This window comes from Amia ocellicauda, chromosome 2 (genome assembly GCF_036373705.1).
Source record: "Amia ocellicauda isolate fAmiCal2 chromosome 2, fAmiCal2.hap1, whole genome shotgun sequence".
Classification (NCBI taxonomy): domain Eukaryota; kingdom Metazoa; phylum Chordata; class Actinopteri; order Amiiformes; family Amiidae; genus Amia; species Amia ocellicauda.
In genome coordinates, this window is record NC_089851.1 from 216,575 (window position 1) to 229,211 (window position 12,637).

Below are 12,637 nucleotides of genomic sequence, written 5' to 3' on the forward strand. Positions count from 1 at the left end.
ACACTCTGCTTCTGTGCTCTAGGGCTAATTATGGGGTAAATATTTGCACAGGGCAAGAGTCAGTGTTGATATCGTATCTGCCATTAAATTTATTATTGAGAATAGGTGGATAGAAGAAGAGAGAACCTGTATACATTAGTACATGAATAAGAGAGAGTAACCAATAGGAAGGAAAAAGCTTGGGTGCATCTTCATCATGTTCTCTTCCTCACATTTCAAGGAGAGCGTGGTGAGGCTGGGGTCCCACACGGCCCCTGCTCCGCCTGCAGGCCTCACAGCCTGGGGTCCCTCACCTCCTTTATCTCCAGTATCACTTTGAGAACCTGCTAAATGTCCATAAAAGGTTATTGTCCGGTGGAGCAAATGTCCCTAATTTCCAGTTGTTGTGTAAGTGTACTGCTTCTGTGCAATCAGTCAAGGTTGCTGCCATGTTTCCTCTCCTGTTGCAGGTCAAGCCTCTGCTCCTGCAGCTCTGCTGGCCTCTCTCCAGAGCTCCGGCCCAAGCCGCTTCATGGGCAGCCCGTTCACTCAAGTGAGAACAGCTCTGTGCTCAGGCCGATGCTTTGAGGTGCACTCCTGCTCTTCATCTGCTCTGTGGTTCAATTAGAAATTAGGTTTTCTTTAACAAGCTGCAGTTTGAGCTCCACTGAGGTCAGCTCTCGGCTCCTGCCTGTGCTTTTAACTCTTCCCTGGAGTCTGCTGGTACGAATGCTGTGTATTGGACAGTGTGAGTGTGTGTCTCACTGTGTCTCACTGCGTTATCAAAACACACAACCATGTCTACGTTCAAACAGCACCTGTAATCGTCCATTGCAGATGTGGTGACTCAGCAGGAACTCTGGGCACAAGTGACCTACTTTACCCCCTGAGGAAAAGCCAAGCAAAATATATCTGTTATGTTTTCATATTTATAATATAATATAAATATATAAACTCATGTAAAAGACGTGGGTTTTCCATGCAGTGAAGCTCGGGAGTGGATTGGGACAGTCTGCTGGGGAGGAGTCACTGCCTGGCCACAATGACCGGTCAAGACCAGGACGCCACAGGTCGAACAGACTTAGGCCAAAGGTTCTGCCCCAGTTTGCCAGCACACATCGGGCCCTGGTCTCACACCGCACTGTGTGAGAGGGTCTGGGTCACTCTCCTGCAGTGTGTGAGGGTCTGGGTCACTCTCCTGCACTGTGTGAGAGGGTCTGGGTCACTCTCCAGCAGGTTTTGAGGGTTTGGGTCACTCTCATGCAGTGTGTGACAGAGCAGGGAGATGGTTATTGACTGTTGTAAAGTGCGTGATTCTCAGGATCCTCCAAACTGTTGCAGCAGCAGTGTCAGAAACTTGGACAATGCCCAATGAAAACGTAAATGGGTGAAGGTAAACAGGAGTGGTTTGGCCTTGACTTGTGCAACTGAGGGAGTGATGACCCCGCTGTGGGGGGAGCTGCTGGAACGCTCCCAGGCGATGGACTGATGCAGGGGGTGGCGTTGGGGGTGGAGAAGAGACGCAGGGTGCTGAACACTGCTGGTAACGGGTTCTGGTGAGTTGGAGCTCAAGTGTGGGATTGGGGTTTGTTCTTCTCCTGGACTTCAGGTTAAAACTCAGTTAAATATTAATTTTGCTATAAGGACAAAAAGCACTGTACTCACACACTGAGGGCCACAATGCAGGTACGTCACAGTAGGTCCAAGAGTAGCTCAGCCTTGCTCACAAGTTCATGAAACAATCTCTACCAACTGGCCCACGAAGGCTGGAACACACAGCAGCCCAGCCTTGGTCTTCTGTGTGTGTAATTCACACAGCGTCCCAGTGGCACGGGCGTGTGTCGGGGGGTCCTTGGCCGTGATCGGCCTCACACATGTAAGAGATGTATCCTTCTGTTTCTTGCTTACACTGGCTGCCATGAACCCGTGTTCACTGCAGGAGGACGAACCCCTCTGCTCTGTCTAAGGCAGCTGTACCCCTGGTCCCCCTGCCATTCAGACCAGCTGCCCGGCTCTCTGGGCCTCATCAGCACCTCATCTACCTCCATCTCAGACCTGTGTTCTGCTCCAGTGACGCCTCTTCTGAACAGCAGGGAGATTTAGTTTTCTCCCTGAATATGATCCGGGCTGAATACAGCACTTCCAGGAGAACAGAAGAAAGGTGTTATTTAATTAACATATTGTCATTATTTAACATTAAAAAGTTACTCCGATACCTTGTCATTCCTCCTGTCAGAGTGGACTTGGGGTGGGAGGGGCTTCACACCAATAGAGGCCAGCGAGAGCAGTGACATGTCAGCCATGGCGGTGAGGGGCAGGAGAGTTTGGTGATTTCCCAGGTGTGTGGGGCTGTATTCTCTCATAGCAGCAACACATTAAATCCCTGAATAAAACAGGATCCAGCATCCCAGAGCCAGTGCGGTGGCGGGGGGCGGTGGCGGGGCAGGCTGGGCCAGGCTGGTGGCAGCTGTGTTTGACTGCGGCCCGGGGGGCGCTATGGAGATGTTAATGCGGCTGAATGCTCTCCTCTGGCTGCCCGGCGGGGGATCCCAGTGCGGTTTATTAAATAAACGCCCCTGTGATCCATCAGCCTAAGCCTGTCCTGGTGGGATTAAGCAACACAAACAGCTCCTCCCGGCGCCGTGCCGATGCGTGGCGGCCGTTGACACAGTCATCAGCGCTGTCCCACTTGCGCACGGGCTAATGGGAGCCGCAGCAGCTGTCCCCCAGACCACCTCCTCCAATGGCCACGGCCTCAGATGGCACACAGTCCCCTGCGCCTCCAGCCCCTTATAACTCAGCCGGCACACCGTGCCGCACAACCAAGAAGCCTCACAGAGGGACCGCTTCACTCACAGAGACGGAGAGCAGCGAGAACAGCGAGACTTCACTGGACACACAGGTAATGGCCTGTACTGGCAATGTCACGGTGGCTGTGCATGAACTCTGTGGCCAGCATGTGTGTGTGTGTACGTGTGTGTGAGTGTGTGTGTATGAGTGTGTGCTTGTGTGTGCAGGTGTATAGGTTTTGGGGCAAATGTACCGTGCTGTCTGAGGTGGGGTGCTCTGGAGCTCTGAGTCAGGAGGTCTGGAGATTGCTGAGGTTTCTCTTGGCTCAGGATGGCTGTTCTTGGCCGTTAGAGGCAGACACTTTGAGGAGAGGAATAGCCCCGGCCACCATGACTAGAGGGGTCAATATATGTGGCGGTGATGTTTCAAAAGAGAGAGTCTTTTGTGGCATCCCTGCGGTTCTGCTGCAGATCCATGGTGGAGCGTAGCCGAGCGCAGGTCTGTGTTGCGTCAGATTCAGCGCCCCAGTGTCCGACTCCGGTGCTCAAAGTGTTCTCTGCCCTTTCTAACACCACATTAACTCCAGCTGCTGAGACAAACTCATAATAAAGTTTATTTGTTTCTATAAAACATAAATGCCCATGAATGCGCACAGCAGGCTGGATGAAGACCAGCCTTGGGCTCAGCAGGGCTCTGCTGGGAACAGCAGGAGGCAGTGATGTGTGTTTGTACAGCGATGTGGGCTATTTATCCTTACCTTAACTGTGCAGAAAGGTGAATAATCCACTTACTGTCCTCAGTGCTCAGGGCCCCTTAGACCCCTGGCAGCGTCTGTGAGGAAGGGCTGTACTGGGCAGGACCAGGACTGCACCCGCCTGTGAGACCCCCCCCTCTCTCACTGACCCACTGACCCCTCTCTGTGCAGCGCAGTGTAACAATGTACACTGTAACAGTGTATAGTGCATTGTAACAATGTGTCCAGTGTAACAGTGTATAGTGCAGTGTAGCAGTGTGTTCAGTGTAACAGTGTATAATGCAGTGTAGCAGTGTGTTCAGTGTAGCAGTGTATAGTGCAGTGTGTTCAGTGTAACAGTGTATAGTGCAGTGTAGCAGTGTGTTCAGTGTAACAGTGTATAGTGCAGTGTAGCAGTGTATAGTGCAGTGTAACAGTATATAGTGCAGTTTAGCAGTGTGTGCAGTGTAACAGTGTATAATGCAGTGTAGCGGTGTGTTCAGTGTAACAGTGTATAGTGCAGTGTAGCAGTGTGTCCAGTGTAACAATCTATTGTGCAGTGTAGCAGTGTGTCAAGTATAATAGAGTATAGTGCAGTGTAGCAGTCTGTTCAGTGTAACAGTGTATAGTGCAGTGTAGCAGTGTATAGTGCAGTGTAACAGTGTATAGTGCAGTTTAGCAGTGTGTGCAGTGTAACAGTGTATAGTGCAGTGTAGCAGTGTGTTCAGTGTAACAGTCTATAGTGCAGTGTGTTCAGTGTAACAGTGTATAGTGCAGTGTAGCAGTGTATAGTGCAGTGTAGCAGTGTGTCAAGTATAATGGTGTATAGTGCAGTGTAGCAGTGTGTCCAGTGTAACAGTGTATAGTGCAGTGTGTTCAGTGTAACAGTGTATAATGCAGTGTAGCAGTGTGTTCAGTGTAACAATGTATAGTGCAGTGTAGCAGTGTGTCAAGTATAATAGAGTATAGTGCAGTGTAGCAGTGTGTCCAATGTAACAGTGTATAGTGCAGTGTGTTCAGTGTAACAGTGTATAGTGCAGTGTAGCAGTGTGTCAAGTGTAATAGTGTATGGTGCAGTGTAATATTGTATATTGCAGTGTAACAGTGTATAGTGCAGTGTAGCAGTGTGTTCAGTGTAACGGTGTACATTGCAGTTTAGCAGTGTGTCCAGTGTAACAGTGTATAGTGCAGTGTAGCACAGTGTCCAGTGTAACAATGTATAGTACAGTGTAGCAGTGTACAGTGCAGTGTAGCAGTGTGTTCAGTGTAACAGTGTATATTGCAGTTTAGCAGTGTGTTCAGTGTAACTGTGTATAGTGCAATGTAACATTGTATAGTGCTGTGTAGCAGTGTGTTCAGAGTAACAGTGCATAGTGCAGTGTAGCACTGTGTCCAGTGTATAATGCAGTGTGTTCAGTGTAACAGTGTATAGCGCAGTGTAGCAGTGTGTCCAGTGTAACAGTGTATAGTGGAGTGTAGTAGTGTGTCCAGTGTAACATTGTATAGTGCAGTGTAGCAGTGTGTTCAGTGTAACAGTGTATAGTGCAGTGTAGCACTGTGTCCAGTGTAATAGTGTATAGTGCAGTGTAGCAGTGTGTCCAGTGTAACAGTGTATAGCGCAGTGTAGCAGTGTGTCCAGTGTAACAGTGTATAGTGGAGTGTAGCAGTGTGTCCAGTGTAACATTGTATAGTGCAGTGTAGCAGTGTGTTCAGTGTAACAGTGTATAGTGCAGTGTAGCAGTGTGTTCAGTGTAGCAGTGTGTCAAGTATAATAGTGTATAGTGCAGTGTGTTCAGTGTAACAGTGTATAGTGCAGTGTAGCAGTGTGTCCAGTGTAACAGTGTACAGTGCAGTGTAGCAGTGTGTTCAGTGTAACAGTGTACATTGCAGTTTAGCAGTGTGTCCAGTGTAACAGTGTATAGTGCAGTGTAGCACTGTGTCCAGTGTAATAGTGTATAGTGCAGTGTAGCAGTGTGTCCAGTGTAACAGTGTATAGTGCAGTGTAGCAGTGTGTCCAGTGTAACAGTGTATAATGCAGTGTAGCAGTGTGTCCAGTGTAACAGTGTATAGTGCAGTGTGTACAGGGTAACAGTGAATAGTGCAGTTGAGCAGTGTGTTCAGTGTAATAGTGTATAGTGCAGTGTAACAGTGTATAGTGCAGTGTAGCAATTTGTCCACTGTAACAGTGTATAGTACAGTGTAATAGTGTATATACAGTGCAGTGTAGCAGTGTATCCAGTGTAATAGTGTATATATAGTGCAGTGTAGCAGTGTGTCCAGTGTAACAGTGTATAGCGCAGTTTAGCAGTGTATCCAGTGTAATAGTGTATATACAGTGCAGTGTAGCAGTGTGTCCAGTGTAACAGTGTATAGTGCAGTGTAGCAGTGTGTTCAGTGTAACAGTGTATAGCGCAGTGTAGCAGTGTGTCCAGTGTAACATTGTATAGTGCAGTGTAGCAGTGTGTTCAGTGTAACAGTGTATAGTGCAGTGTAGCAGTGTGTTCAGTGTAACAGTGTGTCAAGTATAATAGTGTATAGTGCAGTGTGTTCAGTGTAACAGTGTATAGTGCAGTGTAGCAATGTGTCCAGTGTAACAGTGTACAGTGCAGTGTAGCAGTGTGTTCAGTGTAACAGTGTACATTGCAGTTTAGCAGTGTGTCCAGTGTAACAGTGTATAGTGCAGTGTAGCACTGTGTCCAGTGTAATAGTGTATAGTGCAGTGTAGCAGTGAGTCCAGTGTAACAGTGTATAGTGCAGTGTAGCAGTGTGTCCAGTGTAACAGTGTATAATGCAGTGTAGCAGTGTGTTCAGTGTAATAGTGTATAGTGCAGAGGAGCAGTGTGTCCAGTGTAACAGTGTATAGTGCAGTGTGTCCAGTGTAACAGTGGATAGTGCAGTTTAGCAGTGTGTTCAGTGTAACAGTGTATAATGCAGTGTAGCAGTGTGTTCAGTGTAACAGTGTATAGTGCAGTGTGTACAGGGTAACAGTGAATAGTGCAGTGTAGCAGTGTGTTCAGTGTAATAGTGTATAGTGCAGAGGAGCAGTGTGTCCAGTGTAACAGTGTATAGTGCAGTGTGTCCAGTGTAACAGTGGATAGTGCAGTTTAGCAGTGTGTTCAGTGTAACAGTGTATAATGCAGTGTAGCAGTGTGTCCAGTGTAACAGTGTATAGTGCAGTGTGTACAGGGTAACAGTGAATAGTGCAGTTTAGCAGTGTGTTCAGTGTAATAGTGTATAGTGCAGTGTAACAGTGTATAGTGCAGTGTAGCAATTTGTCCACTGTAACAGTGTATAGTACAGTGTAATAGTGTATATACAGTGCAGTGTAGCAGTGTATCCAGTGTAATAGTGTATATATAGTGCAGTGTAGCAGTGTGTCCAGTGTAACAGTGTATAGCGCAGTTTAGCAGTGTATCCAGTGTAATAGTGTATATACAGTGCAGTGTAGCAGTGTGTCCAGTGTAACAGTGTATAGTGCAGTGTAGCAGTGTGTTCAGTGTAACAGTGTATAGCGCAGTGTAGCAGTGTGTCCAGTGTAACAGTGTATAGTGGAGTGTAGCAGTGTGTCCAGTGTAACATTGTATAGTGCAGTGTAGCAGTGTGTTCAGTGTAACAGTGTATAGTGCAGTGTAGCAGTGTGTTCAGTGTAACAGTGTGTCAAGTATAATAGTGTATAGTGCAGTGTGTTCAGTGTAACAGTGTATAGTGCAGTGTAGCAATGTGTCCAGTGTAACAGTGTACAGTGCAGTGTAGCAGTGTGTTCAGTGTAACAGTGTACATTGCAGTTTAGCAGTGTGTCCAGTGTAACAGTGTATAGTGCAGTGTAGCACTGTGTCCAGTGTAATAGTGTATAGTGCAGTGTAGCAGTGAGTCCAGTGTAACAGTGTATCGTGCAGTGTAGCAGTGTGTCCAGTGTAACAGTGTATAATGCAGTGTAGCAGTGTGTTCAGTGTAATCGTGTATAGTGCAGAGGAGCAGTGTGTCCAGTGTAACAGTGTATAGTGCAGTGTGTCCAGTGTAACAGTGGATAGTGCAGTGTAGCACTGTGTTCAGTGTAACAGTGTATAATGCAGTGTAGCAGTGTGTCCAGTGTAACAGTGTATAGTGCAGTGTGTACAGGGTAACAGTGAATAGTGCAGTGTAGCAGTGTGTTCAGTGTAATAGTGTATAGTGCAGAGGAGCAGTGTGTCCAGTGTAACAGTGTATAGTGCAGTGTGTCCAGTGTAACAGTGGATAGTGCAGTTTAGCAGTGTGTTCAGTGTAACAGTGTATAATGCAGTGTAGCACTGTGTGTCCAGTGTAACAGTGTATAGTGCAGTGTGTACAGGGTAACAGTGAATAGTGCAGTGTAGCAGTGTGTTCAGTGTAATAGTGTATAGTGCAGAGGAGCAGTGTGTCCAGTGTAACAGTGTATAGTGCAGTGTGTCCAGTGTAACAGTGGATAGTGCAGTTTAGCAGTGTGTTCAGTGTAACAGTGTATAATGCAGTGTAGCAGTGTGTCCAGTGTAACAGTGTATAGTGCAGTGTGTACAGGGTAACAGTGAATAGTGCAGTTTAGCAGTGTGTTCAGTGTAATAGTGTATAGTGCAGTGTAACAGTGTATAGTGCAGTGTAGCAATTTGTCCACTGTAACAGTGTATAGTACAGTGTAATAGTGTATATACAGTGCAGTGTAGCAGTGTGTCCAGTGTAACAGTGTATAGCGCAGTTTAGCAGTGTATCCAGTGTAATAGTGTATATACAGTGCAGTGTAGCAGTGTGTCCAGTGTAACAGTGTATAGTGCAGTGTAGCAGTGTGTTCAGTGTAACAGTGTATAGCGCAGTGTAGCAGTGTGTCCAGTGTAACAGTGTATAGTGGAGTGTAGCAGTGTGTCCAGTGTAACATTGTATAGTGCAGTGTAGCAGTGTGTTCAGTGTAACAGTGTATAGTGCAGTGTAGCAGTGTGTTCAGTGTAACAGTGTGTCAAGTATAATAGTGTATAGTGCAGTGTGTTCAGTGTAACAGTGTATAGTGCAGTGTAGCAATGTGTCCAGTGTAACAGTGTACAGTGCAGTGTAGCAGTGTGTTCAGTGTAACAGTGTACATTGCAGTTTAGCAGTGTGTCCAGTGTAACAGTGTATAGTGCAGTGTAGCACTGTGTCTAGTGTAATAGTGTATAGTGCAGTGTAGCAGTGAGTCCAGTGTAACAGTGTATAGTGCAGTGTAGCAGTGTGTCCAGTGTAACAGTGTATAATGCAGTGTAGCAGTGTGTTCAGTGTAATAGTGTATAGCGCAGAGGAGCAGTGTGTCCAGTGTAACAGTGTATAGTGCAGTGTGTCCAGTGTAACAGTGGATAGTGCAGTGTGTCCAGTGTAACAGTGAATAGTGCAGTGTAGCAGTGTGTTCAGTGTAATAGTGTATAGTGCAGAGGAGCAGTGTGTCCAGTGTAACAGTGTATAGTGCAGTGTGTCCAGTGTAACAGTGGATAGTGCAGTTTAGCAGTGTGTTCAGTGTAACAGTGTATAATGCAGTGTAGCAGTGTGTCCAGTGTAACAGTGTATAGTGCAGTGTGTACAGGGTAACAGTGAATAGTGCAGTTTAGCAGTGTGTTCAGTGTAATAGTGTATAGTGCAGTGTAACAGTGTATAGTGCAGTGTAGCAGTGTGTCCAGTGTAACTGTGTACATTGCAGTTTAGCAGTGTGTCCAGTGTAACAGTGTATAGTGCAGTGTAGCACTGTGTCCAGTGTAATAGTGTATAGTGCAGTGTAGCAGTGTGTCCAGTGTAACAGTGTATAGTGCAGTGTAGCAGTGTGTCCAGTGTAACAGTGTATAATGCAGTGTAGCAGTGTGTCCAGTGTAACAGTGTATAGTGCAGTGTGTCCAGTGTAACAGTGTATAGCGCAGTTTAGCAGTGTGTTCAGTGTAACAGTGTATAATGCAGTGTAGCAGTGTGTCCAGTGTAACAGTGTATAGTGCAGTGTGTACAGGGTAACAGTGAATAGTGCAGTTTAGCAGTGTGTTCAGTGTAATAGTGTATAGTGCAGTGTAACAGTGTATAGTGCAGTGTAGCAATTTGTCCACTGTAACAGTGTATAGTACAGTGTAATAGTGTATATACAGTGCAGTGTAGCAGTGTATCCAGTGTAATAGTGTATATATAGTGCAGTGTAGCAGTGTGTCCAGTGTAACAGTGTATAGCGCAGTTTAGCAGTGTATCCAGTGTAATAGTGTATATACAGTGCAGTGTAGCAGTGTGTCCAGTGTAACAGTGTATAGTGCAGTGTAGCAATTTGTCCACTGTAACAGTGTATAGTACAGTGTAATAGTGTATATACAGTGCAGTGTAGCAGTGTATCCAGTGTAATAGTGTATATATAGTGCAGTGTAGCAGTGTGTCCAGTGTAACAGTGTATAGCGCAGTTTAGCAGTGTATCCAGTGTAATAGTGTATATACAGTGCAGTGTAGCAGTGTGTCCAGTGTAACAGTGTATAGTGCAGTGTAGCAGTGTGTTCAGTGTAACAGTGTATAGCGCAGTGTAGCAGTGTGTCCAGTGTAACAGTGTATAGTGGAGTGTAGCAGTGTGTCCAGTGTAACATTGTATAGTGCAGTGTAGCAGTGTGTTCAGTGTAACAGTGTATAGTGCAGTGTAGCAGTGTGTTCAGTGTAACAGTGTGTCAAGTATAATAGTGTATAGTGCAGTGTGTTCAGTGTAACAGTGTATAGTGCAGTGTAGCAATGTGTCCAGTGTAACAGTGTACAGTGCAGTGTAGCAGTGTGTTCAGTGTAACAGTGTACATTGCAGTTTAGCAGTGTGTCCAGTGTAACAGTGTATAGTGCAGTGTAGCACTGTGTCCAGTGTAATAGTGTATAGTGCAGTGTAGCAGTGAGTCCAGTGTAACAGTGTATAGTGCAGTGTAGCAGTGTGTCCAGTGTAACAGTGTATAATGCAGTGTAGCAGTGTGTTCAGTGTAATAGTGTATAGTGCAGAGGAGCAGTGTGTCCAGTGTAACAGTGTATAGTGCAGTGTGTCCAGTGTAACAGTGGATAGTGCAGTTTAGCAGTGTGTTCAGTGTAACAGTGTATAATGCAGTGTAGCAGTGTGTCCAGTGTAACAGTGTATAGTGCAGTGTGTACAGGGTAACAGTGAATAGTGCAGTGTAGCAGTGTGTTCAGTGTAATAGTGTATAGTGCAGAGGAGCAGTGTGTCCAGTGTAACAGTGTATAGTGCAGTGTGTCCAGTGTAACAGTGGATAGTGCAGTTTAGCAGTGTGTTCAGTGTAACAGTGTATAATGCAGTGTAGCAGTGTGTCCAGTGTAACAGTGTATAGTGCAGTGTGTACAGGGTAACAGTGAATAGTGCAGTTTAGCAGTGTGTTCAGTGTAATAGTGTATAGTGCAGTGTAACAGTGTATAGTGCAGTGTAGCAATTTGTCCACTGTAACAGTGTATAGTACAATGTAACAGTGTATAGTGCAGTGTAGCAGTGTATCCAGTGTAATAGTGTATATACAGTGCAGTGTAGCAGTGTGTCCAGTGTAACAGTGTATAGCGCAGTTTAGCAGTGTGTTCAGTGTAACAGTGTATAGTGCAGTATAGCAGAGCTATGTTTGAACAGAGATTAACTAAACCACAGATGACTCTCACCAGTCTCTTTCTCTCTGTCTCTCTCAGGTTTAGAGTACCAGAGCAGTGTGGCAGGAGGCAGGGGCACCATGAAGACCCTACTGCTGACTCTGCTGGGGCTCAGACTTGCCTGCGGGTCGGGGTGAGCGCGGGGAGAGAGAGGGAGGGGAGGGCTAGCAACGCAGGATGGGGTGCTAGGCCATGGTCTCGGATGTTTTCCATGGGGAGTCTGGGGAAGAGGGGCACCCCTGGTCTCTCTCTCCGTTACCCCCTCCTCAATTCAAATTCAAAACAATCTTTATTGGCATGACAAGTTTACAAAAGTGTAGCCAAAGCATTTACAGACATGGGAAATAGAACAGAATAAATACAATAAGATATAAAACCCTCTCTCGCTCTCTCCACTTCCCTCTCTCCCCCTCTCTCCCCCTCATACTCTCTTCTCCTCCCTTCCTCATGCTCTCTGTACCCCACTCTCCCTCTCTCCCTCTCTCTCTCTCTCAGGCACTGGTGTGAGCACACTGTGCAGGAGTGGGAGGAGAGGATAATCTCCCCGCGTCTGCAGCGTGAGGTGAACTGCTCCACTGTGTACCAGTATAACCTGCAGGGCTGGCGGCTGGACGTGGACAGGATGCGCCGTGCACACGGGGGGGACGACGGCATCGCGCAGTTCTACCAGCACAGCGGCCCCACTGCGTCCTGCTTCCTGTACAAGTGAGTTCCTCAGTGGCCCGTGACAGCGCGTGTGACACACAGATACACAGATACACAGACACAATGCTGAGCTTTGACACCAGGGTTACTGTTAGTACAGCTGTCTGTGTCTGCCTGCTCATCAGTGGGGACACAGGGAAGGGGAAGGGGATGTGGAGAGATTGGCTGGGGGACAAAGTTGGATTTTTACAGGATTTTTGATCAAGGTCTAATTTTGGGGCATTTGTTTTGGAAAAGTAATCCCACAGTTAATTATTTATTACTTTCATATTTATAAAGTGCACATCTTACTGAAGTTTGCTTCCTCTTTCAGCTATAGTCTTCCTCTGCAATCCTATCTAATCTCCCTCATCTCTGTCACTTTTCTAATGTCTCTTCCTTTCAATCTCCTCTCTAAACTATCATCAGCAATATACAATAATAGTAAGCAATCCCAAGGACAATATCATGTCCACAACCATAAATCAATCTGATACATTCAACCCTTAAAGAAGATGGGATATTCTTATGACGTTACATTGAGTGAAGGTTAATACTGCTGACATGTACTGTAATCTGTATGAGAAAAGATAGAGCTTTAATTATTAAAGTTGTTAATAATGTGTAAAAAGCCATCCGTGTTTCACCCCCCAGGCCCATCCACAAGTTCGACAACCTCTTCATCTTGCATTGTGTTCAGCCCCACTCTCTTATGAGACGTGGTGTTGGGTTTTGCCATATGATCTCGGTCATAATTCAGGAGGGCCGCCAATTATCCCTGGCAGTAATAACACAGAGCTGCAAACAGTAACCAGTCAAATGTTTGTAACCGTTGTT

The 12,637-nt window shown here is 46.3% G+C and overlaps 1 protein-coding gene across 1 annotated transcript in view; it reads left to right on the forward strand.

Moving 5' to 3' along the window:
• The first annotated feature begins 1,467 nt into the window (after positions 1-1,467).
• Positions 1,468-12,637, forward strand: part of sspo (SCO-spondin) — a 124,114-nt gene continuing 112,944 nt past the window's right edge. Inside the window, exons 1-4 of the mRNA XM_066688593.1 lie at positions 1,468-1,535; positions 2,781-2,881; positions 11,156-11,249; positions 11,612-11,821. Coding sequence (XP_066544690.1) covers positions 1,468-1,535; positions 2,781-2,881; positions 11,156-11,249; positions 11,612-11,821 — 473 coding nt within the window. The remainder of the gene's footprint in view (positions 1,536-2,780; positions 2,882-11,155; positions 11,250-11,611; positions 11,822-12,637) is intronic.